A 27,264-nucleotide genomic window follows, 5' to 3' on the forward strand; every position below is an offset into this window, starting at 1 on the left:
ATTATTTAAAAAATCAATTTTTTTAAATATTTTTACAACATTTGTAAATTTTTGTTTTAAATATATTTTGAATATATTTAAGCTTCACATATAACAATTATAATTTGTTGTTTTTTTATATATTTTTTTTTTTTGTGTCATTTTTATAATTAATTTTCTTTGCATTTATTTACATCGCGTTAGCCTTGAACTCGCTTATGTTACTAATAAAGCTTATTTACATAACACATTAAGTTTTCTTTTTTTTTTTGTTATTTTTTTTAATTTTTTGCACATCCATAACAGCTTATAACAAATTATTGTAATTTTTACAAATATTTAAAGAAAATATTTACATTTAATCAATTAACTCTTGTACTTATTTGTGTTTGTGTTTCGCTTAAAAATATTTATTTAATACATAAATTCGCTATTAAATTTTTTCATTTTTCCCGATTAAACATATATAATTTTTATATATAATATTGTAAATCTTTTTGGTTTTTTTTTAACATTTATTCATATTAATATTATTTTTTAGTTTTTCGCTTAAACTTTAATTGTTTTTTAAATGCAAATTTGATTAACGTTCTATTTGTTGTCAATTTTCCTTAGAGGGAAAGAGCACAAAATCTCATAGCTAAGTATTACTTATATCATATTTTCCGTTTGTCTCAATAATATCAGCTTAGAGAATTTATCATTTATTTTAAATTTTTTTTATTCATTTTTCTTTCTTTTTTTTCTTTTAGTAATGCAAAGGTATTGTTCCCCTATGTATGTATGTAAGTGTGTTTGTGTTTTTGCAAGAAATTTTACGCAATTAATTATTTACTAAAGAAGAAAAATAAACGAATTGCATTACAAATACCATAGCAAATAATAATTTACTTAATTTATCGCTTTCCATATCTTTAATAATCGCTCAATAAGCGCCTAAATGAAATGAATTTCCGTTTGCCTATTGATTTATTGCATGTAACTTAACAATATTGCGTACAGTAATCGTAGACTAAATATTCCAAATGCTATACCATACCGTTAAAGTAAGGAGTTTGTTCTCCAGTAACGCATTAAAAATTTACATTGCTTTGGATACTTAAGACATTTTTTCTAATAATTTCAGTTCTATTGGAGTAAAACTGTAGGAAAGATCGCTTCGGTTGACGGGGTTTTTCCGAAATTAATACATCAACCTTGTTAAGAGTTTGCGTACTCTTTCCAAATAGGATTGACTAGGGATTGATTGCGACCTAATTTGCAAGCCAACCCATGGTGTAAATTTATCGAAAAATTTGACATTTTTCGAAGATTTTTTGCCGACTCACGAGCTATTCCCACCTATTAACAGAGAATGCTTGGGTTTTGAAGTCAAATGAATTTATTACGAGCTATAGTGAGTGCTGTGAGGATACTTTTTTCACGCCTATAAAGGTTGAATTTTCGAAATATTTAAATAAAAATTGTACAAAATATTGTGTAAATTTCTTTTAATTGCTGAAAAGTTGGAAGTTCATTATATATATTAGAAAAATTTTAGACCGACTACCTAGATATCTTTAATCAGTTTAAAATTTCAATTTAGGAGGCATATTGTGGTAAGAGAATATGAAGAGAAAACGGGATATTTTCTTGCTGGGTCAAAATTATACCCTACGCAATCCTAAACCATTACCTTTCTCACTTTCGATGGCAGGGCGAAAAAGAGAATCTCATGTCGCATGAATATCTTTCGACCAATAGATCAGAAGGGACATGTATACATAGAAAAAGGTGATAGACTTAAGTAGTGGTTTGCAATGAAGACGTAAAGTGCCTTGAATTTTATTGGATTGATTTTTATTTTTATTGAAAATTTTAGATAAAATCCATAATGAAATTGACGTCTGTTTTGTTTCTTTTATGATTTTCGATCATGTACGTTGCTTTAAAACTGAATTACTCCAAGAGCCTGTGCTGGCGAAAATGTTTTACTTTTTCGGAAAGTTAGAGGCTTGAGTTAAAGCTTAAGAATTCTCACATTTTTTGCATATTAAACGCCCACATCGACCTTGTGCCTCAAAATTTTAAGATGCAAAGGTGTATATATCACTTTCGGGGGGTTCGTTATGGATGCGTACCCTTAGGCTATCTGTAATTTCTTCGGTGTATGTCCAAATAATTAAAACCCTTTTCTAAGCGGTTTTCCATTGAAGTCGAATAACCATTCATGGAATGATCCGAGCAGAATATTACACCAGAGGCAAATTTATGCTGAAATTTGCGAATATATTATTGAAACATGTACGGTTTGAAATGAACGCTTAGAAATGCGATGAACATTCTTAGGTTGATTAAAAATCATTTTTAATGCGATCGATATAATCGGAGTTGGAAGAATGTCTTTTGCGGTATGTTACATGAAATTTTTAAAATTTAGTCTATTTATGCGCTTTCTTTTTTATAAAAAAAATTTAAAATTCATTTTTAACGAGATGTATAAATAATATCCTTTCCTTTCACGCTCTTTCGAAATGGCATAAATCAAAGATAAACTAAATATCGTTATAGAGTGTTTTCTATGAATTTTTCAGTTGCTGTGTATGCGGGCATTTTATGCAAAATGAAATTTTTAATCTAATGCATTTCATCTATCAATTGTTGCTAAACGTAATAAGAGTAACGACAGAGTGATATTATTTGAAAATATTGATGATAAGAACAACCATTGAGATGTGTACGCAAACCAATGCCAAACGAAATTATTTAAGCCGTCACCATCATCGCCACCGTTGTCCTGTACCATTAAACGTGAAATGATTTCAAATTTTGAAATGTCAATGTTGTCGGTAAGGTTTGTCGCCACTTTAGTTGTTGCTATTGCTCGTCCTATTAATGTTGTTTTTGATATGCTGTAAGCATTTAAATGTCGATTTTGTTTAGGAGAGAGGTTACTATCGACCATTAAGAGGTTGTACACGTTATCCATACGAGGTTGAGTGCTGACTGAATGATTATGTACGGTGGGGCTGCCGGTGGCGTTGTCTTCAATTTTTGGTTGAACAATAAAAATGCCAATTACATGGAACTTGCTGCAATTGCCGCTGGCTAACATCGTCACCAAGAGCACCAACCACGCGGTTACGACAATTGTTAGGCAGAACGCATGGTTCCCCAAGTTAACGGCATTTATGTTTGTCGCAAGTTGTAGCGTCGTGTTCTCGTTCTGTTTATAAATACCATTTTCGCCGTAAAATGAATAGCTAATGATTTGTTGTTGCTGTTTTTGTGTGAAAATAGGCCTCTGAGCGCAATTATTTCCATTTGGCGTTACCGTATTGCAGAGTGCTTGAAATTGGCAATTTGCGTACGGCCTTGGGTATGTAGAACATTTGCTATTTTGCCAGCTTCCGTGGCAGACGTCGATGCTGTTGCTGTTATCACAGTTGTAACTATTTTTACTGTTAGCTTTGCTTGAGCAACAACAATGAGAATGAAGCCGCATTAAGCCACATATTCTTTGTTTCGCTATACTTATGACAACTGTCTCCGTTGATGTTCCCCCACCCCCACCACCATCTTCACCTCTTTGGCTTTCTTTGTCCTTTCGCTTTATATTAAAATGGTTTTTTCTCATTTCTTGCTTTATTGTTACATGCAAAGCTGTTGATAATATCAACATCATTGTCGGTAACAGTTTCTTTGCCTCCTTTTTGTAATTGTTCTCTCTTTTTGTAGTTGCTCTTGTGTTTTTGTATAGCATTCTTCTTGTTGATATTATTTTTGTTGCTATTCTTTTCGTCTCACACTGAGGTTTCTTCACGTATTGTTGATAGTTTGCAATTGTTTCAATTTTATCTAGAGTGGTCTTTAATGTCTGCAGCAGACTTTTCGTGTAATACATAAGACCCTTAAAAAAGCTCGACAATTGCATTTTAAATGCTTGAATTATACCATTGAGTAGATTGTATTGTGCCAATCCGCGAGCCGAATTGTGAAATGCATCGGGTGGATTACGCATTGATGCCTGGTGATTATTATTGTTGCCGCCAGTTCCTGCAAGGCAAAATCAAAAAAAAAAAAAAAAAAAAAAAAAAAATACGAAAAGAGAAAAACCATTGGAATAATACACAACACATTGCAATGATACGATAAAAGGTAAACGCATACATATACTTATAAAAAGCATTTCTTTATCGAATAGCAGAGAGTATGTTCACTTTCTGATTTCAAATGTGTTTTACATACTTCAAAATTTTAAAGCTTGAAAGGCTTCAAGTGCTCATAATTGCTTTTCGCGATATTGTTCCAACGATATTAATCGGTGTCCCTTTAAAGAGGACCAAAAAATAAAAAAAAAAAAACAATTGAAAAGCAAAAGAAAAAACTTTAGCGAACAAATGTGTAGAATTTTACAACAACACAGACCAGAATTACCAAGGATTTGATAACTCTAGCGTTGAATTAAGAATAGAGTGATAGCCGGTTTGATAAAACAATTAGTATGAATAGTAATTTAAAAATTCTACTACTAAATGGTCACAATATTTATCTTCACTACTACTTGTCGCCAGAGCGCAATATTTCCATCAAAAAGGCTCTGTTTATATAAAACTGTCTACCTAAAGACGAAAGTAGTGGAAGATATTTAGAATGCAAGTTGGTATAGAAGAATAAAATCATTCTCAGACCACACCTGCTTGTAACTTTTCAATACACTATATAGATCTTAAAGCATAATTATTTTCTAAAAAAAAAAGCAGATGAGTTTCTGCCAAAAAATAATGATCGCCAATAACTTTGATTTTTACTAAGGCGTTTTTCTTTTTCATATATAAGGGAAACTTTAGAATTGTCTTAATATCTAGTAAAAATACCTACCGGTTAGTAGATCTAGTTTGAGATATAAAGACATATGATTTTGACGGTATATGAATGTGTCACCCTAACCGAATTGATCTTTGTTCTATCTTCCAATCATACACTATGAAAATATGACGCAAGATAGTAGTACTTAAGGGGATTCATAAATCGAATCCATTCAAGTGTAATGATCAAAGGCTAAACATACACATAAACCTAGCATTGTTTAGTTACATACTAATTTAAATTTATTTTAAATCAATTGTGTTCCTCTCAGCTCGCCGTTCATGTTGCTTCTCAAGTGATCTTAACAGAGTTCGTTTTTTCTTACCACATGTCTTTATAAGCAATCAGATCAGAGTCACTTTCGTTAACTTTAACTCGACCACATATCCAAAACAGATTGCATTTCATTTGCTGGTTGTAATAGTTTTTCAACAATCATTGTCTTGATTGTTGGTCAACCACATTTATGTTTAATTTTCCCCTTAGGTATGGACTTTGATAAAAAAAAAAATAAAAGTTGTAAGTGTTAGCTAAGCCAATTTTTTCAAATTCGAAAATCCTGACACGCGTTGGTAAAAGGACGAGGCGAGGCGAGACTGAGGGATTAATGGACCGCAAACACCATCTTGTATACTACTTTTATATATCTTTCGACTGCAATTACTAATCACTCGTATACGCTGCTGTTGGCAGGAACAGTAAGATATCACTTAGCGCTACCCTTTGTTTGTCTATGGACAAGCAATAAATATATTTTTTCCACGTATTCTAATTCGGATTGAGTGCGCAAAGATATTTAATGATCCTTTTATGGGGCATATATCGATATTGCAAGCCGAATGATAATATTAATATACCTTATGATGGTGGTAGATAACTTAAAACTTTTGTTTTTTTTTTGGTTTTATGGAAACCAAAACAAGATATGAATAAAATTCATGTGGTTCAATGGTTTGCATGGTAAATTTTTTCTATTTTTTAATTTATTTTAAATGTTATAAAAATGTTTTTTTTTTTTTTCAATTTTAATTTCAAAAAGAAAATGTATATTGCATATACGTATATATGAATGCATATGAACTAATAAACTTAAATTGAAATAAAGTTTTTGCCTTTTTTAATTGAATATAATTTTTCTATTAATTCAGAAAACGGAAAATGACATAAATAAAAACTATTTCCCATTTTCATTATCATGATACGGTGGCCACAACGATAATGACGACGATGACGAAATGTGTGGTGTTTGATAAATTGCGAAAATGAAATAACATAAATTAAGGCCTTTTTGTGTCAGCAGTACTGGTTAGCCAGTATGTCTATGCTTAACACACACGCAGATGAACGCATACACACGCAATAGTTTTTCCATAGAATGTAAATAAATTACAAAAAGGGAAAGAAAATAATATAAAATGCAATAAAAGAAAAATTGCACGGTTTATCCCGAATTGTTTAGCTATCTATCCCATTAATATATGCATTCATACGCAATCATTTTCATGCATACACCTATATATTTGGACACCGTTAGTCCAATAAATTTTAGATGAGACAAAGTCATAATCGAAAGTTCAACAGGTAGACAAGCAGACACATGGACAGAAAGACAGACATTCTTAAATTCATGCTGGGCATGACTTTCTATACAACTTGTGGGTTCTTATGCGTGCTTATTTATGCTTAATAAATAAAAAATGTTCATAAGGAGAGGCTTCCCTTCCTTAGTATCCGCGACTCATAGGCTCAAAGTACAATTTCATATTTATTTAATTATAAAAGTTTTATAAATTTTTATAATTTTTTTGTTTTAAATTTTTTTTCTTTAAATTTTATATCTTTATTTCATCAAGTAGATAATAATTTTTTTTGGACACCCTTCTCTAGACTTTATAACGGCAGAAAACTCAGTTCCGTATAATAGCGCGTCTTCAGTACTTATTACCTACTTCTTAAGAACCTTATTCAAAAGGTCTTAATCATTATATTAAGATATTTTGATTTTTTTCTCGTCCGAATATATGATATACATTCCCAATTTTAGATAAATAGAATAGGTTCAATTACAATATGGGTGTAAGTATTCGTATACATATTTTAAGAAATAATTCGAAAACCTGAGCCGACATATTTTATGATCCATATCTGGTCGTTCTTCTTCTTAATAGATCAAGGGACATGTCGATGTTATGCACTTTTTTACTATGCAAAATCACTATTGCTACCTATCCTACTTTTTTTGTTTTCATTAATTTCTTCTTAACGAATACTTACTTTCGTTTAAAAAAAAAAAAAAAAAAGAGTTCAATTTTTTATTAATCTTAGATTTTTTATTAAGTCTGAATAATATTTTCGGAGAGAATGGCTATGTCTTTCGATAAATATCGCATCATAAGTGGACGAATGTAATATGGAAAACTGTCTACTTTTATTATTGTAAGCTTATTGATATGCACGACGTACATTGAATATATCTGAACTAAATTCTATTTTTCTGTTTGCATTCTGAACAGTACTTCCGTTTTGCAGAAAGATCATAGTTATGCGCAGTAACGACTGCGCTTAAAGATAACGGCATTAAGATGACGCTTCTTTCCTGGGGAAAGTATACGTCAACAAGGTGCTTGTAGACAAATGGAGAGATAAACTTTCATCCTTCAACTATATTTTCTTTTTTATATTATTTTAGCAAACAAAACGATAAATTTACTGAACTGCAATTTTTTGTTAGGGAGCAAAAAAAAAGAAAAAAAAAGAAAATACAAAAACCAACTAACCAACGACATGCAATGCAATCTTTTTATAAATAAATCACGTAGAAATTTACCACAATCACCTTCATCATCGTAGCAATCATTGCATAAATGAAAATAACATTTCCCACATCAATTTCATGGCTCGCTCGTATAAACAACAAACTGTAACAGCGACAATATGCATTGGAAAAAGGCAAATAACAAAGTTACAGCCTGGCAACAAATATAACAATTCCAAAAATTTTTATATTTAGTAATAAAATTTTTGTTGACAATTTTTGTACCTATCATCGCAACATTAATGTGCCCTATATTCTAGAGTCTTTACGTGGCATTCAGAAGAACGGAGAACAATGCTTTGGGGCAGCATTATATCGTCCTGCATTAGTCACATTCACTTTGAACTAACATAAAAAGGTAGAGCTTGGCTGCCAAAAGTATCTGCGTTAACCGTTTTAAAAAAAAAAAAGTTAAAAAAAATAGGAAAAAAATTAAAAGGTTTGAAAACTTTCCTTAAGCACTCTAAAATCACTTGCGGTTTTTTAAAGTCTGAGAGGGAACCGTCAACACTATAAATAAATCTTGCGCAGTTTCGTATATCAAGTAAATTGATATTTGAATGAATTAATTTACTTCCAGATAAATCGATTCTTTTACGCCTATTTATATCGCAAGCAGGGGGTATCTCACGTTCGTTCAACAGAGCACAAATCTTATTATTTTGTTCTGTATGAATAATGCACCAAAACATTCATAGATTTAATACAAATAACGGCATATTTTGTTATTATTAATGCTCTTACTATTATTGTATTGCATCGGTTGATGTTTCACAATTTCATGTCATACAATACGTACGCGAATAAAAATCCAATAAAAACGCCATCAATTTTCAAAGCCCGCATTTATGCAATACAAGTGCAATACCGGAGAATAAACATTGTTTACATATGCATATTCCTATATATATATATATATATATATATATATATATATATATATGTGTGTGTGTGTATGTGTGTTCATGTTTATATATAGACATATATGTATGTATATAAAGAATACATTTTGATTGACAGTGACATTGTCATGTAAAAATATGTCAGGAAAAAAACCATAATGCCTTGTATAAATAACTACATGTTGTTGTAATTGTGGGCGTTTGTTTTCATATTAACGTATATATGTTATGTTATACGATTTCTGTTGTGCAAATATCTGCATTGAAAAAAAATAAATAAAAAGTTAGTTAAATGAATAAAAATAAATCTATTCATGTGTATTTGGTTATATTGTCATCCGCGCCGTATTTGGGCACCTGGGCGTATGAATGATTGCAAGAAAATTTATTCACGATATGTTGTAATGCTAAGCTATGAATGCTATTTGCAAATATTAACTAAATTTTTTATAGTCGGCTATGTTTTTTATCCCATATGGAGCATTCAAAAATGCGGATTAAAAGTTTGATGGACTGCAGTTCAAATATTCTAAAAAATATCGAACCTAAGTATAGAGACTGTTTCGCCTAGTTTTGATTTCCTAAAATATTTATAAATCGTTTGGATTGGATGAAGGTATCAATATCTGCGTATATGCAAAGCATACAAACTTTGAGCCCCTAAATGATCTGGACTCCATAATCTTGATAAAGATGAGTTTCTAAGGTGATTGTATTCTGCTTATTTGGGAAGTCTTCGACTCTTAAGGTTTTACTCACAAATACCCTTAAACTTTTCAGCATATTTTGCAAAGACATTGATCTGAAGCACTTTTTCACAGTTGACAACTGGGTTATGCCTTCATGCACATACATTCGCCTAATCGTTCTCGGCTTCTGAGACTATATAATACGTTTATGTTTCTGAGTAAAGTGCAAGTTAAGAGAAAAACTATCAGTAAAGATGACATCTTTCTAAAAATTATTACGACATAGCTTAATATCAGTGGCAACTTAATTGTAGTGTCATAGATAAGAAAGGCATAAGGCTTTGAACAATTTGTATATCTTTTAGGCAATTTTCTTTTTTACTCCACTAGCTGTTCAAGGGATATCCCCTACTCGTGTGGATTGGGTGACACTTAAGGGGAGGCGGGCGTATTTTTGCATGTGCGACTTCAAAATAAAAACATCGGCAACTGTGGGAAAGATCCCCGCAGCAAAGTTATTCTCAAGGCAGTGGGGTTGGAATAAGAGGAGTGGTGGTAGTGCGTTGCGCGGTATTCGAGTAGTATTCAGCTTGAATGGCTGAAAATGCTGACAAAACCAACTAGCTCTCTTGATAGATTTGATTTTTTTTTAACCCTATGAAACAATTGCCCTTTACATACCTACAAATAAATACAACGCAGCCAATATTACGTCAACGTATAAGACGCTCGAGACCTTTGGACACACTCTCATGGTCCATCTGTCGTTTGAGCCTTTTTTTGCACACATTCGATGGTCCCCAGGAAAGATTAAAAGCCCAGGTTTTTGATTTTATTTTCCGACACATATTTTCTCCAACCAACATCACTTTGTGACATCAAGCCCCTTCTTCTACAATAACTCCATTAAATCCATCAGTTATTTTGTACGTTAAGAAAAAGCGTTGTCTTTTCATGGCGTTAAAGTTTATCCCGTTTGCCCATCCACGTTCAGATATATTTCGGAGATTTCGGAACCAACCAACTTTTTTACATTTCAAATATATTTTAACAGAGATTGTTAACAATCTTAAAACCATTATTAATTCACACAAGCTGTTTACTTTATTTCATCCCTTTCCCCAACAACAGACATGACAAGAATAGAGTTGGCAGATGAATTTAAAACGAAACGAATGAACAGAATATATCCACCCAAACGTCCAGATAGATCGAAAACAGACATATTATGAAACTTTTACGATGCATTAACTAACGTAATGGATATAATGATGAGAAGGTAAATACTCAGATATCCTTGCTAAGAATTTCATTCAGTGTTTTTCTTTAAATAAGATAACTGCAATTTTGAGCAAATAGCAAAGTATAGTATGAGTAAAAGTTGAATACATTTTCTATTAAGCACTTGCCAATGGACCCTTGCAATTTTCCATTTATATTCTATTGCGTTACAGCGCTAAGAACAACTTTAGTTCTTTGAAAAGTTATATAATAAAGGAGAGTTTCTCATAATTTTTATCAAGCCTTCCATTCAAGTGCTTACCACTTTTTTAATTACAAGAAAATTCAAGGGTTTTTCAACATTTCCTTGACTTTCGTCCAGTATTAATGAATTGAAAAAAAAGTGGAAAGTACTTGGAAATTTGTAAGTAATAGAATTGTTTGCGGTAATAATTGTGAATTCGGAAAAACTAATAAAATAACATTAATGCAAAAAGAAGATTTGCCAGCGCAAGTACTTACCGGCACCATCACGCCACTCTTCCACACCGTAGTCTGGTAAAACATTTGAATCTAATTTGTTTCTATTGCGTCGTTTGCCATCTTGATTTATTTTTCAAACGATTTCATAATTATTGACATTTTTTGTTTTAATTTGTTTTGGTTTTTTCATTTTGATTTTGGTTTTTTTCATTAAATAAAGAAAACGCCAAAAAGTTAGTCTCAAGGATAACAGAGAAATGCGAGAAGAAAGTTTTGCAAATAATAAGAAATTGTTACAAGTTGACGTGTTGTTGCTAATGCAACGAAAGAAAATGTGGAATGAATTTTTAAAAAAAATTTAATTTTAGATAGAACTTTAAATTAATAAATATACGTATATTTATATATTCTTAAATTTTCATTCAGTTTTTTATGAACTTTATTGCGAACCGTGCTCTGAAAAGTGCATAATTTGTTATTATAATTTATTTATTAGGAGGGAAGAGAGTGTGTGTGTGCAAAAATGGTAAGTGGGTGATGGTGCTCGTAGTTACAATTTACAACAGTATGATAATGATGATGACGACTAAGTATGTTCTGCTGTATGTTTTGTTTTTCTCTTTCTCTTTCTCTTTTTCTTTTTCTTATTTTTTTTTTTTTTTTTGCATTAAACCACTGCTTCCTTTTTACATTTTGTCTACATTTTCTTAAGATATAAGTGGCTGTCGGCCGGAGGTTTAAATAATGAATTAATTCATTCTAAGATGCGAGTTATACAGAAAACCAAGATAATTATGTATATTTTAGCAAAAAGAAAAGATTAAATGAAAGAACATTAAAGATAGTGAACTGTCTGCAACCTTTGCGAGAACTTTATCTAAATTCTCATTTATCAGATGGATTCTGCAGCACTTTGTCAAGTGTTGTTCGTCAATGCAAAAAAAGGCGGATAAGAATTTTCATTATTACTCAATGGATGAAGTAATTGAATGGTTTTATCATTTCGCTTTACTGGCCTTCATAAATTAAAAGTATTGTGGCGGGAGCATACATCATAGAGAGGCTATGGTCAACTGTTTTCTTTATTCAAGACGATTCATTTCTTGCTTTTTTCTTTTGTAGAAAAGAATATATTTTAATAGGACGGACGTTTATTACTGTTTTTGTAATCTAATTTATTCATACGTAAAAATCACTTTTTAAAATTTTCTATTTCTAGAACCTGAGTTTTCGAGCATTGGCCCGGGATCGCATTACAACTATTTTGCGATTGGAGATGAGAACACAAATCTGCAAAGACCATAAGAGCTTTGAGAGACATTTTTACTTAATGGTATCAGTGAAGAGTGCAAAGTTGGACTATGTTCTAAGTTTTTCATCAGCTTTTTTATGGCGCTGAGAAATAGGAGGTTCTACAAGCCAGCCTTTTGGCCACAAAGCCTTCGATTAGATTATTGGCGGCTGGCGTAATACCAAAAACGCGGAAGCACAAAATGTTGTTTTGCCAGATAGGCTTAGCAATTCTTACACACCATACACTTTCAGTCGATGTCACACTCCAGACGTGATGGCGTCTTTTATTGTCGATTTGTCACACTCACTGCGAATCGCCGGTCAAAATACCTGCTGTGGTCACCAGACACTACCTTGCAGACCCAATGAAAATAAACCAAACATTCCTTTAAAGTAGGTGAGTGGGGTTTCTTAAAATAAGGTTTGGCTGCTTATCCCACCGTTGCGTTGCAATGTTAATATAATAGATAGATAATTGTGTCTACTAATGAAATTGTCCTTTTTTCTAATGAACTCGATCTGTCAGTTTGCAACCAAGTTTTTTCAAGAAAAAAAATTCAAATCGGCGCCATTTCTTATAAAAGCGATTATCTTAAAAAACCCGTCTAATGTTAATAATGTTTTAAATCATATTTTCAAAAAATTGTTGCTTTATTCTCCTGAGACCAAAAGTTTGCCTTGGAACGATCAGAGAAGTCAAGCAAACGCGTTTGTTTCTTTTTTTGAGTAACTTTAGAGAAATGATTATTTTTAGCGAACTGAAGGTGATGCTAGCTCTAAAAGCAAATGTGTTTGAAAATTGTATTCATTATGTGTTCTGTAGGAAGTTTAACCAATTTCGTGTTTTTAGTAAATTAAACTTTAATTTATTCCACGACCGAAAGCTCAGAAAAAAGTTTTTTTCATTTTTTTTTTTTTGACCAAAGATGATTGTAATCTAACTTTTGGCTTCCCGTTTTCAGTTGAAATATTTAGGATAGCAAAAACTGTTTTATCAGCTGATGCTTGGTATGTACCCTTTTAGTTAATGGAAATGTTTACAACGCGACTGGAAACGGGCGTCAACAGGATAAAAACTGTAATTTGGCATATATTTCTTAAAAGCAGCTAATAGCCGTATGTACAAATGACACGTCCACATTTATCAAAGTAATTTGTTGATGTTGTTTGTTAACGATTTTATCTAAGAGGAATGCAATTATTTTATTTGTTCCCTTACAGCAATACTCTTAAGTGAAACTGAAAAACGACAGGAATATTTTTTATCAGCAAAAGACTCCGAGTTGACCTACGTACGTCTGGCCAACTACCAGTTTGTTGCTGACACAAAAGTGCTTGGATCAGATCCGCAGATCAAATTTAGAGGTGAATTAGTGAAAACTACCATGAAACTCAAAATCTTTATAGTAGCGCGGATGCTTCGGTGCTTTCAAAGTAATCCTCAAACTCATACAATATTTTTTGTTCACAGTGGCGGAAGGAATTCATAGGGCACAATAACACGATAATCGAAGAACACTGTTAACAGCACCGTGATTTTTGAACGACTTTGGTATGATTTTTTCAGTCCTGGCTCGCTATTCGCTTGATTTTGACTGATGGTTGTTCGATTGATCTGGGTCATATGCGTAGATACAAGTTGCATTTTGCGATTTCTTTGCTCAACAAAATCACAATTTGCAAACATTGGAGAAAATACTCTTTGTGTCGTTAATAAAGCTTATGACGCGAAATTCGTCCAATCGTCCGCTACCAAGTAATTAAGAAAATTTTTTCTGATATTCGATACATCCGCGCAACTTAACTTGAATATTACTTTTTGGTCAAAGAATTATACATGTATTAACATCAGTCGAACGCTTTTATATGGAAATGGTTGCAATATAGGTTATGTTTACTCTCAACTGGTTTATTATAACATCAACTTTACAAGGATGTTGTCTCAAATAGAAAATGCCATTTTAACGTAACGAATTGTGGCAGAAATCTTATTTCAAATTTGCATAGAAGTAATAATTTGGCTCTGAAGTTAACAAAATGTGTAAAAATGTTTTTATAAAAATGCATGTACGTATTAGAAATGGACAATATATGTGTGTGAAACTGATATCAAGGATATAGTAAAAAACAAAAAAGAAGTGAGAAAGTTATTCAACTCAAAGCGAATACGGGATGACGAGCACTTTCAGCAAAAAAAAAAAAAAATATAGCAAACGGGCTGATTTATTATATCCATATTAGTTAGCGAAATGAAAGTAATTGTCATTGAATTTTTAAACACTTTTTTTAATTAAGTTTATTCAATACTATATCAGGGAAAAAAATATCGCAGAAGTAGATTTCGTTGGCACAAGCAAAAATATATTTTTATGTGTCGTTACTCGCAATTTTCGCCCCTGAAAAGAGTGCACAATATATTGCTCAAATTGTTGGGCATTTTTTAAATACAAAATTTGCAAAGTCTATGGTCACTATACCTTGTTAGCCTTTCAGTCTTATAGCTTATTCTAATTTTACGGGCATTTTTTGTGCTTTGTTGGAGAGCTTGCATCTATCTAAGTTAAGAATTATCAATCACTACTTTTCAGCTTTCTATCTTCATTTTTGTAATTTTTTCAATTTGAAATGGCAAATGAAAAATGCACAAACAGACTAACGGATTTGGTTTACTTGTTAGAAAACGTCATGTAGTAGATCAGAAATGTACCGTGCGGCGGAATGTCTGATGAAACTAGCATACTTTCAGATTTCGATGATGGATGCAGAAAAATTAATACATATGTTAAACGCAATGTAGTCATTATTTATTTTTTTTTTTGAAGCATATCAATTGCATTGTACGTAGTAACATTGTGGCGATAATATGCTTAAAAATTCATTACAAAATGCTTTAAAAAACGATATTAATGTAAAGGGTGCAAAAAAATTATATATATATATAAAAACTCGCAAACACGTGAACACTATTTAAACATTGAAAGAAAAAAAAAAAAAAATTTGCCAGAAATTGCAATAATTTATCATATATTTTATACATTTATACTTTTATCATATTGTAGCACAAAAACCAGTGGTACTTGAACAAAAAAGGTAAAAAATGCTTTGCACTTGCTAGACACATACCTAAACTGCGATTCAACATCGCCATTTCCGATATGATGGCTGTAGTGGGAGCAGGCATTTCTGTGGGGAAAAAAAACAACAAATTGAAGACATAAAAACCGAAGTATTTTATCAACATTTAAATAGATTTTCAGAATTGTTCTTTATTTGTACATTTTCTGAATTTAATTTACCGTCAAGTTTAATGTTGCCATCCGTTTCGCCCAATGAATTTTTTGCTACGCATCGATAGGTACCAAAATCATTGGTCCCTACATTACGTATTTTCAATTTCATATACTTTGTATAACCACTTACCGTGGAAGTGGTTTCATATTTATCACCAGCACGTGAAGTATCTGTAAATATTTATAAAAAGAACAAAAAAAAAAAAACTTTTTTATATGTCTTTAATAAACATTTAAATTTTTCAACAAAAAAAAAAGGAAACAATTTATTTTTATTCATTTATTATATAAATAAATTTAATATGGAGAAAAAAACAAAACTTTCATATTATATTGCAGCGTTTATTATTATTTAATGAAATCCTTTTGTATTGAAAACTATTAAAATATATTTGTTTTTATATGAAACATTATGCAGATGCGTAACAGTTCATTAAACACATTTAGATAATTAAATAATTATAATGACAATGAGTGCTGGTATGCTTCAGCAAATTTCGCTTTAAATTAAGAACAAAGATATGCTAAACCGCTAATGTGATTAGGTCCATAACATTAGCAATTATGTACAGATATTGCACCATTATGTGTATCGCACTTTTTACAGCCTTGCTCTAAAAGAGAGCTTGTTCGAATGCTTATATATATGTGTTTCGTTCCGCATAATGGCCTGCAATGCATCTTTGGTAATGATGTGAAACGCTCTGATATTCAGCGTAAAAACGTCATAAGGATATCGTAGCACTTAGCAACTGTTACGAATACCATTTGACTGCTTAATATTGTCATGAGACGTGAAGTCACGTCGCTGTCTTTGCTACTTTTAGCTTAAAGGTTTTAGATGAAAGATTCAAAGTCCGACAAATGGGACTTGATTGTCTGCTTAGAAAGCCTTTGAAAGATCTCATAGTAGATATCATTTTTCATTAACTAATAATCAACATGTGATCGTTGATAGTAACAAAATGTTTGAAAAATTTTTTCCTATTTAAATTGAACATAGATCTCTGAAGGTTGACCCAGGCTAATTGAAACAGAAAAAGAAATGCAAACCTGATCATGTGGCCATAAAAGAATGCATGATTTCATTGAAAACATATAAAGAAAAAAATAATCAATGAACAATGATTGAATGTATGCTATTATTTTACGGATTAATAGTAAATCCCTAAAGATATGCTTTTGTTTATTATTTCATTGTACATCCTTGAAAGCATATTATTATTGTCAGGTGAAATACACTTCCTGATTTTTCGTTTCCATCCAAACAACGTCTTTTTAAGATTAAGTTCGGCTTTTGGGATAGCATAAGTTTTGTTTACAAGTTTTAGAGGAGAGAGATTTGAGAGAAAGTATTTATGGGAACTTGTATTTACAATGCTTTTCCGTGTCGCGTCCGTACAAATATTACGTTTCAACTCTTTTGACTGGAACAACTTTGACTTCCGCAAATACTTACTAATATTAAATATCATTGTGACATTTTCATGCTACCCCCATCTCGAGTGTTCTTAGTATTGTACTTATTCTTTTCTATAATGGTTTGAGGTGGTTGGTACTGAAAGCGAATACGATTTGCTTATTTCTTATATTTTAATATATACATCAATTCATATAATCGTCTAAACATTGGAAGGATTAAAAAATATAAGTTTACGCTCATAGCGCTCTACAAATGCAAATGATTTTCGTGCGCGTTAGAATCGAAGTATTTTATGTAGCCTTGGTGTGAAAGTGAATAAAAACGTATCGATCAAAGATCAGATTTCAAATCGATATCCTCGCCTTAGTAGAGAAATTGAAATGGCTTATGGTAATGGGCCTTTGAATCCGCACGAATATTGATCATTTTCTAGAATTTAATCAACGTGTTATACGAAAACCGTTGTCAATGTTTTTATGTTTATTAAGATAATGAAAATCGCTCGCTTTGAAATCTCAAATCTCCTTGGTTCGGATCAAACGATAAGTTACTTAAATTAAATGTAAGTGACCAGGCAAACGACGGTAGTGCGGTAATCGAAGCTGAACCAGTTTGCAAAGCTCTGCCAAGATTTGATTGCGCCAGTCTTTCACCAATTAAAAGATCTCGGATTCTCGTTTCGCCGCCTGTATCGTATGGCAAACGAAAGAACAGCCAAGTAAAAGCCTAAGCGATGGAGTAGACGACCTAATTTAAGAATAAAAACTCAGATTTCAAAGTCGATATCAATGTTACAAAGGAACAAGAATTTCAAAAATATTAAACTCGAAATTTCGCAATTAATATTCCATGGTAAAGAACAAGGTCTTGAGTGCTGTTAAATAATCGATTAACATTTTCGTTCGCGGCTGAGATAAGAAGCCATTCGCTTGGGATTTATGGGACGCGAATGGTGCACGAAGCACAAAAAATGTAGGTTAGCGTACGTTAACGTATAATAACGATAGTTTCAAACTGGGACTTCACTCGAATCATGAAATCTTTTATATAACATCTTGGACATTGAAGTAAACTACAACGAGGAGAGCGTTGCCTCTTAAGTGCATTAACACGATGACTATAAATAATGAATAAATTTAGTTTTTAAATGAATAAATTTAGTTTTAGTTTAGTTTGGGTATAAACTTTTATTGAAATATTGACGTGAGCTAATGGAAAAATTGAAGTGCAAAAAAAAAAAAAAAAAAAAAAAAAAAAAGGGAATTTGGAAAAAAACAATTTTTTTTTGGGGGTTTTAAAAAAAAAAAGACGGTGAAAATATTTCCACTTTTTTATTAGCTTTTTAATGTTTTTTTTTTAAAAAATGTATTTCCAATATTTTTATAATATTATAAAAATTAGCATATGTGTTTGAATTGCACATTAACGATTTGAAATGGAGAACGCGGAGAAAAACGAAAAATCGAATATATAATAAATTCATGTTAAAGTAAAAATTCCCAAAATAAAAAACACTGACACGGCGAAAATTTAATTCCATATAAAATTATAAAATTTTAAAACCATTTGTCATGGGTAATAAGCGTAAATAAGCTAAATTGCTTCTATTTGGCAGAAACATTTCTACGGATGCACAACAAGCACACGTACTTGCTCACATAAACACATGTGGTTCAATTAAATGCAAAACTAATGAAAAACCAAATATATTTGCACACGTACGTGTCAGTATGTGTGTATGACTATATATAATGAGTAACAAACAGCAAAATATTATGAAACGCATAACGACCACATACAGAAAATTATGTAGAAATTTTCCAAATTTACAACAACAGCATCTCACTATCATCAACAGAAGCATAATGCAGGGGATAGTTTTGAATAGTACTGCAAGCATAACTATGATATATACGCATATAACACTTTAGACATTCAGGAAATTATTTTATCATATTCATTGGGGATGAATGCTAACGCTATAGAATAGAAAGAATAATGCATGTCGCTAACACCAATTAAATGGAAATCAGGAAGAGTAGGCTTTTAATCTCATCTTGGATATTTATACATCTCCAAAAAAGAGACTTTTATCCAGTTAAAGACTTTCTAATACGCCGGCCGGGCGGACTTTGAAATGTAATGTATTTTGAGATTTGCGTCTTTATTACAACTAATGGGCGCATTAGGTTGACTTCCAGCTTAGTTCTGTAAGATTGATCTCACAATAAATGCGAATAACATCGGCCTTCTAGCTCAAGTTTTCCCACAACAACACGAATGCATTGACTTAGTAACTAATTTAGAATTGTAGTTATATCTCTAATTGTTGCAGAATGTTTGAAAAGAATAACACCTATACATGATTATAATAATAAGAGAACATGATTGGTGCCACACATGTAAAAACAACTCGTTTCTCTGGTGAATATGCATTACTTCATGGATCGACCGGCTTTTGTTAAGCTTAAGATTTTGAAACTTTTTAAAATTTTTGCTTTTTAAAGATTACTTTATATTTCTACCTAAAATCGAATTCCCCCAAGTTCAGATCTCAAACGAATATATGCACACTACATGCAACTTTTGAGGGAAGTTTACTATGGCACTTAAGTGTAACAGAAATCATAACAAACTTAGTATAATGTCATTATTCGTTTGTATATATGGGAAAATATGGACAATAGACGCGGAATGTGGGAAAATATTTAGTCGCGAGCCTAAATTCCCACACATGCCCTCACAAAGCGCATTAAGCTTAGATAATACGTTTACACTTGGCTGTTGCTGTAAACGAAAATATTTAACATAAAATTAATGAGAAGAGCGTGGCATTGAGCTATTCATTCAAACGCAGCTGAACATACGCAGACCGACAGACTGCAACAATTCAGACAGTTTTTGCTGATAGACAGACAAAATGTACTACGTTAATACCATTTAATGCTATTGACAATCGAATATATATAAACCGATATTCATATATAATCGTGCATGGAAAATTATATATATGAACGTGCATGTAATCCTCTGTCTTTTTGATCCAAATTCTCTTCTTCTCCCCCTATACTTCCCCCATCTGTAGAGAAAAATAATTTAAAAAAAAAAACAAAAAAAAAGTAAATGAGGAAAAAACATACACGGGACATTATAAAATTGTTAAATGACGTTGTTTTGCATTGTAAGGCAATAATGATGTTGTTGATGACGATAACGTTTATAGTAGTGAGTGCACTTTGTTTATGCTATTGTTTTATCCGCTTTTGTTTACAACACATATAAGCATATCGGTAAGTACGGACATGTGTGCACATTTTGTTTAAATGTTTTAACATGAGCATTGCAGTTAACCACAATTGCTTGCGTTATTATTACATAATTAAATGTAACACAATTCTGGACTTTTGCTAACAGATACGTATATCGACACAAATGCATTGCTTTACGCATAGATTCAAGCACATGTGCCTGTGGATATGCAAACTCATGTGTATGTGTGAATACGAATACTTGAACGATTTGACAATTACATGGTAAAACAATTTAATACAATTTTTTGTTTTTTTTGGTACGTTGCCAAATATAAAATTTATAATAAATGCGGAAAATATACATATTGTGACATAAAAACGAAACAAAAAAAAAAAAAAAACAAAACTAGAAAAGTCAAGGAATTAATTTAAAAGAGAATAAAATCGAGACGTTTCATATTTGGCTCGAACTGCACTTTTTAATGTTCGCTAATAGATTTCGTTGAAGTCCCTTTAAATAATTCTGTTCTATGTATAAATATTATAGCTTACGCTATTTACTTTATATTTCTCAACAGATTAATATCCGATATTTCAGGAACAAGACATAACAACAACATACAGCTAGGGTACCACAACGTACGGTGAATAAGTTCTGGCTGATACTGACTCGAATATCATGCAAAATTGGAATTGGAGAGTAGCTCATGTAGCTTATGTCTTATACAAATGTAAACTACGATAATTGGCTTGAGTTTTTTCCCACTTTGGATGGAAAAATGCTTTCATGCAGCAATTGCCCCATGGCCGATGGGGATAGGAACTGCAACGAAAAAGCCACACTTATCCCCATTTCAATTGGTAACAGAATTATATGCATATTAGTTGCGTAGCACGTCATTCTATTGCCCTAAAGGGGTCGCGACCACTTCTTCTTGTGGTGAGCTGTATTCTTAAGATTGCAATATGAACGGTCAGCTAAGTGTAGCCAATAGTCCCAAAGTAGTGCATTCAAGCGCACAGCTTCTAATCTCATCACTGCGGGCAATACCAGCAGCTTATATTGCATGTGCGAGCAACCATTTATATCTTATTTTTAAATTTAGTGCCGTCTTTGATTAGGGCCGTAAAAACGTCAAGCATTTCGGTCTGGATGATTATAGCAAGCGATATTATCAAATTGGGCTGAAGATCTCACTCAGCTTGGGAGTTCGCTGCGAAACTTCCCGTTTTTTGGCAATGACGGCGCTGTTTTTACTTTTGCGTCTATGGAGAATGAGGCCTTGCCAGGAGCAATTATGAAATTGACGCAATAGGCATAGGCAATAGCTTTATTACCATTCCACGGCTTCATACTAGTATGCTATGGGCACTCGCATCACAAATAATTCTACAACATTTCAAGTATTCTTAGCAGCATTGGTTGCAGTTAATAGTTCACTTTGATACACGCAGCGTTCCCTGAGAGGTTAGAGTCTTGTTTCTTAATAAAACAAATTCTGATAAAATTTTAGCCAATGATTGTATGACACACGAACTGAAATACTTCATTTAACTTAAAAAGCAACCGACCTGTTTTTGCAAGTACAACCCGACAATTTGGTACAATTAATTGTTGTGTAAAGTTGCTATTAGGGACCATTTCTCATCATAAAATATGAAATATTAGGCCTTGTTGTCATATAAAGGCTTAGTTTTTGAAAGGACTTCGATATGAAAAATGGCCCAAAAAACCGCTCCCATCCGATACAAATTTTTCATATTTATTTCGCACACGGAGATATTTTCTATTGATTTTTACCGACAGGTATGAATATTCAACCTGCGTACCCACCATCAAAGCGTGGAGATATATTTTCTCAAAATGATTGCAACACTTGGAAGGTGGCTTCGGATTTCGTATAAATTCTCGATCAGCATGAAATTTTGAATCAAGTTAAACATGTCTCTGTGTCCGCCTATGTGAAATTTGCGATAAATGTTCTCCCGTATTTTTTATTTATTTTATTCCACCTATACTAGAAACTCAACTAAACAAATAGCAGTCGAGTTCAATTGGCTCTTAATGCAAAACTAATATTAATTAACAATAAAATTGAGTATAAGCATAATAAAACAAATAAGAAGAAAAAAAAAAAAGAAAAAGAAAAAAGAAAAAAAAGCATGTACACTATCAGCATAGGAGCACACTTACAACCGGTACAGGACCAAATTGCAAATGAACCCCTAAGCCATCGCAAACATGAATAAGCCTGGCAACCGATAATAAATTGATAATAATTCACTTTCGAAACGTAACGACTTTTTAAGGATAAAAGCTAGTTTAAATACGACATAGGTAAATCGCGCGTATTAAGCAATGTTGCTTTAATGGACTTTAAAGAGTCCGATAACGAGAATAAGTGATAGACGCCATTTAGGTTCTTGCAAACGACTCTGAGCGGATTGAACAGCTCATAATTAAATTTACACTGATTAAGCTTAACCAAGATAAAATGCCTAGAGAAGCGGTTAGGGACATTAAAGCTTATTTCACCAAGTAATGAAGGCGAGTCAATAGCACCATTTATTACTTTAATTCGAAAGGAAACGCCAAGAACAAATCTACGTTTCTCAAGAGACGGTAAGGACAGCAGAAGCAACCTATTTTCATACGGAGGAAGAGAGGCAATCGGATCCCAACCCAAATTTCTAAGGGCAAACAGCAAGAACTGCTTTTGAACAGATTCAATTGAATCTACGTAGCACCTATATGAAGGAGACAACACAACTGAGGCATACTCGAGTATGGGTCTAACCAAACACATGTACAGCCTTTTCGTAATGTAGGGATCATCAAGCTCTTTGGACCACCTTTTTATAAAACCAAGCGCGGACCTAGCTTTGCTAATCGAGAGCTCAATATGCAAGTTAAAACGTAACCTATGGTCAAATAGAACGCCTAAATCTGTAATCGAATCGACGTCCTCTAACTTATGCGAATCTATGAAATACTGAGTAATGAATGACTTTCTTCTTGAGAATGAAAGCTTCTTACATTTACTCAGATTTAGTTTCAGGAGATTCAAAGAGCACCATGCAACAAAATTATCCAAATCACCTTGAAGCTGACGTGATTGCGATTCAACAGAGAAGGAAGAAAACAGTTTCACATCATCAGCATACATTAAGATCTGGCTGGAATTAACCACCGATGGGAGATCGTTAATGTATAAACTAAATAAAATGGGACCTAAGTGACTTCCTTGAGGTACGCCAGACATAACGGGGAATTCATCCGAGCTAATGGAGTTAAACAAAACTCTGAAGGATCTATTGTGCAGATAAGAGCTTATCCATTTCACTAAGTAGGGTGGGAAACCAGAGGCTTGGAGTTTAAAGATAAGTAGTCTATGGTTAACCATATCAAATGCTTTGCTTAAATCAGTGTAAATAACATCTGTGCGAGAGCCACTAGAAAAAGCTTTGAAAACATGACAGGTAAACTCTAACAAGTTGGTGACTGTAGATCGCCCTTTCCGAAAGCCGTGCTGGTGCGGAGAAATATACGAATTAATGGCAAAGGCCAAATGCTGAGTCACAATACGCTCGAACAACTTGGGCAAGACACTCAACTTGGCTATGCGTCTGTAGTTCTCAACAAATTGTCTACTTCCACTCTTGTGGATAGGAATAAGGAAACTACTCTTCCAACATGAAGGGAAAACACCTGAATACAAGGACATGTTAAAAATCTTTGAGATCACACCACACAACTCGACAGCGCAAGATTTAAGTACACATGATGGAATTCCATCAGGTCCAGGCGAACAACTGTATTTTAGAGAACTCAACCCTTTGAAAACATCATCTTCCGAAATAACCAAGTTAAGTATTGAAACCGAGTTAGTTATAGGATATGGGTAGTTTGCTGATAAATCGAAATTAGCAATCGAAAAGTTTCGTCGGAAATACTCAGCAAATAGATTTGAGATTTCAAAATCATCCGAGGAACCAGAGCCATTAAAAGAAACATGAGAGGGATATGTGGAAATTTTTCTTTTAGAGTTAACAAATTTAAAGAAGAATTTAGGATTAGCAAACAGAGAGGATTTAATGAACTGAAGGTATCTGCAGTAATAATGATGGTTGAGGGAGTTAAATCTATGCCTCGCCACCGAGTAAGCGACATAGTCGAGCGCAGAGCCACTTTTCAAATATTTTTTGAATAGCGAGTTTTTTCTATTCTTGTGATATTTAATTGTCTTATTAAACCACGGGGGACATCTGCTTCGAGGTCGACAATGCTTGATCGGAACAGATGCAGCAATAGCTAGATTTAATGTATTGTAGAACGATGGCAATAAGCTTTCAATACTACCGGTTGAGAAATCAAGCGTCAGATGTGAAAGACGATGTTTTAGTAATACAATATTGATTTTATGAAAATCATAATAATTATTTAAACAAGTTTGATTTGGCACATTAAGGCATTTCAACAAACCATCATTAATATGATGAAAGGAAATGCATATTGATGGATGATAAGGATCCTCAGGTAAACTAAAAGGTGGACAACGATTTACGTAAATCTCGGGAAAATTGGTAAAGCAGAGATCAAACAGTCTACCATTACAATTAGGGGTACGATTATATTGACCCAAATTATGATCAAACAATTCACTAAAGAACACAACAGCCCTATCAGACGTTGAAGTAGGAACCAAACAGCCAGAATTATCAGTGTTACACCAAGTGACTTGAGGCAAATTGAAGTCACCCAATGCAACGAACAAATCGGTGGGTCTAGACCGCTTGGCCACTTCACAAATGAGGGCAGCGTGTTTCCTGTAAATGGAGATATCAGAATTTGGGGGAATATAGGAGCAGGTTATAAATAGATGTTTATCAGGCATATTCGCACGAATAGCGATAAATTCAACGTCAGGAGAAGTGGGAAATTCAATTAAATTGGACGGGACTGACGCAGATATGGCAATTAATACATCACCACCAATGCGATTTACTCGATCATTTCTAAACACTTGGAAAGAATTATGAAAAAGTTCCGACGAATGTAGATCGGGTTTTAGCCAAGTTTCAAGGCCAAACAGAAAAATTCCGTGCTCACTGAATTTAGAAAAGTGGAACGAATTTTCGAATTTAGGCCCCTAACATTTTGATAAATGAGAGATAGTGGGCCTGAAGAAACAATTAGTTTTTTGAAGGCGACAAGACTATTGCCTTGGTATTACGGGGACGATCTCGAGGGATAAATTCCTTAATTAAGGATCCTACTGGCCACAGTGATTTGTTTAACAACATATCACTGTTTTCAGTCGGAACTAATATTTTAAAAGAGGAGATTGCCCTAGCTTGAGAAGGAGCCTTTATTGTGTAAAGACAATAATTAAAAAACATCATACACTGCAAGAAGATGAGTCTGGATCAACAAACGACAGGAATGTATTAAATTAAACCCTCTGTCCTTAATATACCGGCATAGGCACCACAGAGACATAACATGTATGCGTTCTTAGGCCGAGCGGAATTTTTGGATGGAAGATTTTGAAAATTTTCCCCAAAAGGGAATAACTTGTAAATGATATTCAAGCAGTTAAGCGATTAATTATAAATGTATAAGTGCATGAGTTTAAAACTTTTCTCTCTTGTGCAAATGTCCCAGAGCATAGAGCGATGGCTGACTCAAAGTACCATCTCGCTTTTTGTCCTTTAATTTAATTTTGGAATCGGTTTTCAAAGAAAAATATGCATTACGAAACAAGACTCGTTCCGATAAAAAATATCAAATTTGCTCCATTTGCGTCACCAAAATACATCTAAATGTATTTCTAATGTTACAACTTTTAATAGACCAATTTCTCTAAATGCATCGTATGTTAGCGAAATAATACAATAATTAGAAAGAACAACACCTAGTATTCTCCTACGGGAGAATAACAATAATATTTTAGGTTTCTTTTTTTTTTATTTTGTTTACAACAAGTTTTTGTTATTTATTAACGCAATAACGTAAGAAATGAGTTATGTTAATACCCGGGGGTCTCATTAATATTCTTAATTTGCCCTCAAAGTAGAACAGCAAGCAAGTAAAACAATTGTTTGTTCAATATGTTAAAACAAAAAACAAATGTATAGAATTCTATAAATTGCTTATTACTTATTGTCTTCATAAAAATAGGGAAAAAGGAATTTTGTTAATAATAAATCAGTTTTTACACATATCTCCCATATATGTATGTATATCAATAATAACCTTATTTAAGGCCTATTTTCTTTTATGATATTAGCGATGAATCATTAAAAGAAGAAAGAAGTGATAAAAGAAAAAAATGTTTTCTTTGCATGTTCGCATGACACTCTTGCGCGGAAAACAAAGAAATTATTTTTTATTATCCTTGAAAAGAGAAAAAGAAAAACAAACAAAAAAGTAATATGAGGTGAAAAGTTGTAATACAGAATACATATAATTATCGACATATATGTATATATATATATATATATACATATATATATATATATAAATGTATTTATATATACCTATGTGTGGTCATAAGCAAAAAGGTTTCATTTGCTATCACGCAAACTGGCTTAAAACGTATATTTAGATGGTAGATAGATTTACAGTGATGGAGAAATTAAGGTGAGCACAATTTGGCAAAAATATTTTATCTCCGAGATTAACTCACCTGATATAATCATATCTCCTCTTTCGGTGGTCCAATAATTTATCGAAGCTGGATATGCTTCAGTATGGCATTCTAGTACGACATCTTGACCTACATAGGCACCTTCCAACTGATTTGGTATGGAAAGCATGGGAGGAACTAAAATAACATTTTAAATAATTATTAAATTATATTTATTTTCATATTTGCAAAATCGAACATTGACCCACGCGATCAGGCTGTTTTCCCTTTGTTCTTGTACATTCTATTTACAACGTAAGCTACAAAAATCTGAAATGTCCTCGTATTCAGGTATGATAAGAGTTTTGATTTTTTTTTTAGGGATAAATTGATATATTTATTTAGTTCTCTTAGTTCGATTTGACAGTTGAAATTTCAAAC

General features: G+C 32.6%; 1 protein-coding gene across 4 annotated transcripts in view; it reads right to left on the reverse strand.

The window, feature by feature from the left end:
* Positions 1–816: 816 nt before the first annotated feature.
* Positions 817–27,264, reverse strand: part of LOC119633102 — a 98,474-nt gene continuing 72,026 nt past the window's right edge. For 3 of the 4 annotated variants that reach the window (XM_038026340.1, XM_038026341.1, XM_038026339.1), the window contains 5 exons: positions 26,884–27,021; positions 15,527–15,691; positions 15,354–15,413; positions 10,977–11,057; positions 817–4,014 (listed from right to left, as the gene is read on the reverse strand). In XM_038026340.1, coding sequence (XP_037882268.1) covers positions 2,606–4,014; positions 10,977–11,057; positions 15,354–15,413; positions 15,527–15,691; positions 26,884–27,021 — 1,853 coding nt within the window. In that variant the 3' untranslated portion in view covers positions 817–2,605. The remainder of the gene's footprint in view (positions 4,015–10,976; positions 11,058–15,353; positions 15,414–15,526; positions 15,692–26,883; positions 27,022–27,264) is intronic. The other variant, XM_038026342.1, reaches the window with a different exon arrangement.

This window comes from Glossina fuscipes, unplaced genomic scaffold (assembly GCF_014805625.2).
Source record: "Glossina fuscipes isolate IAEA_lab_2018 unplaced genomic scaffold, Yale_Gfus_2 2, whole genome shotgun sequence".
Lineage (NCBI taxonomy): Eukaryota > Metazoa > Arthropoda > Insecta > Diptera > Glossinidae > Glossina > Glossina fuscipes.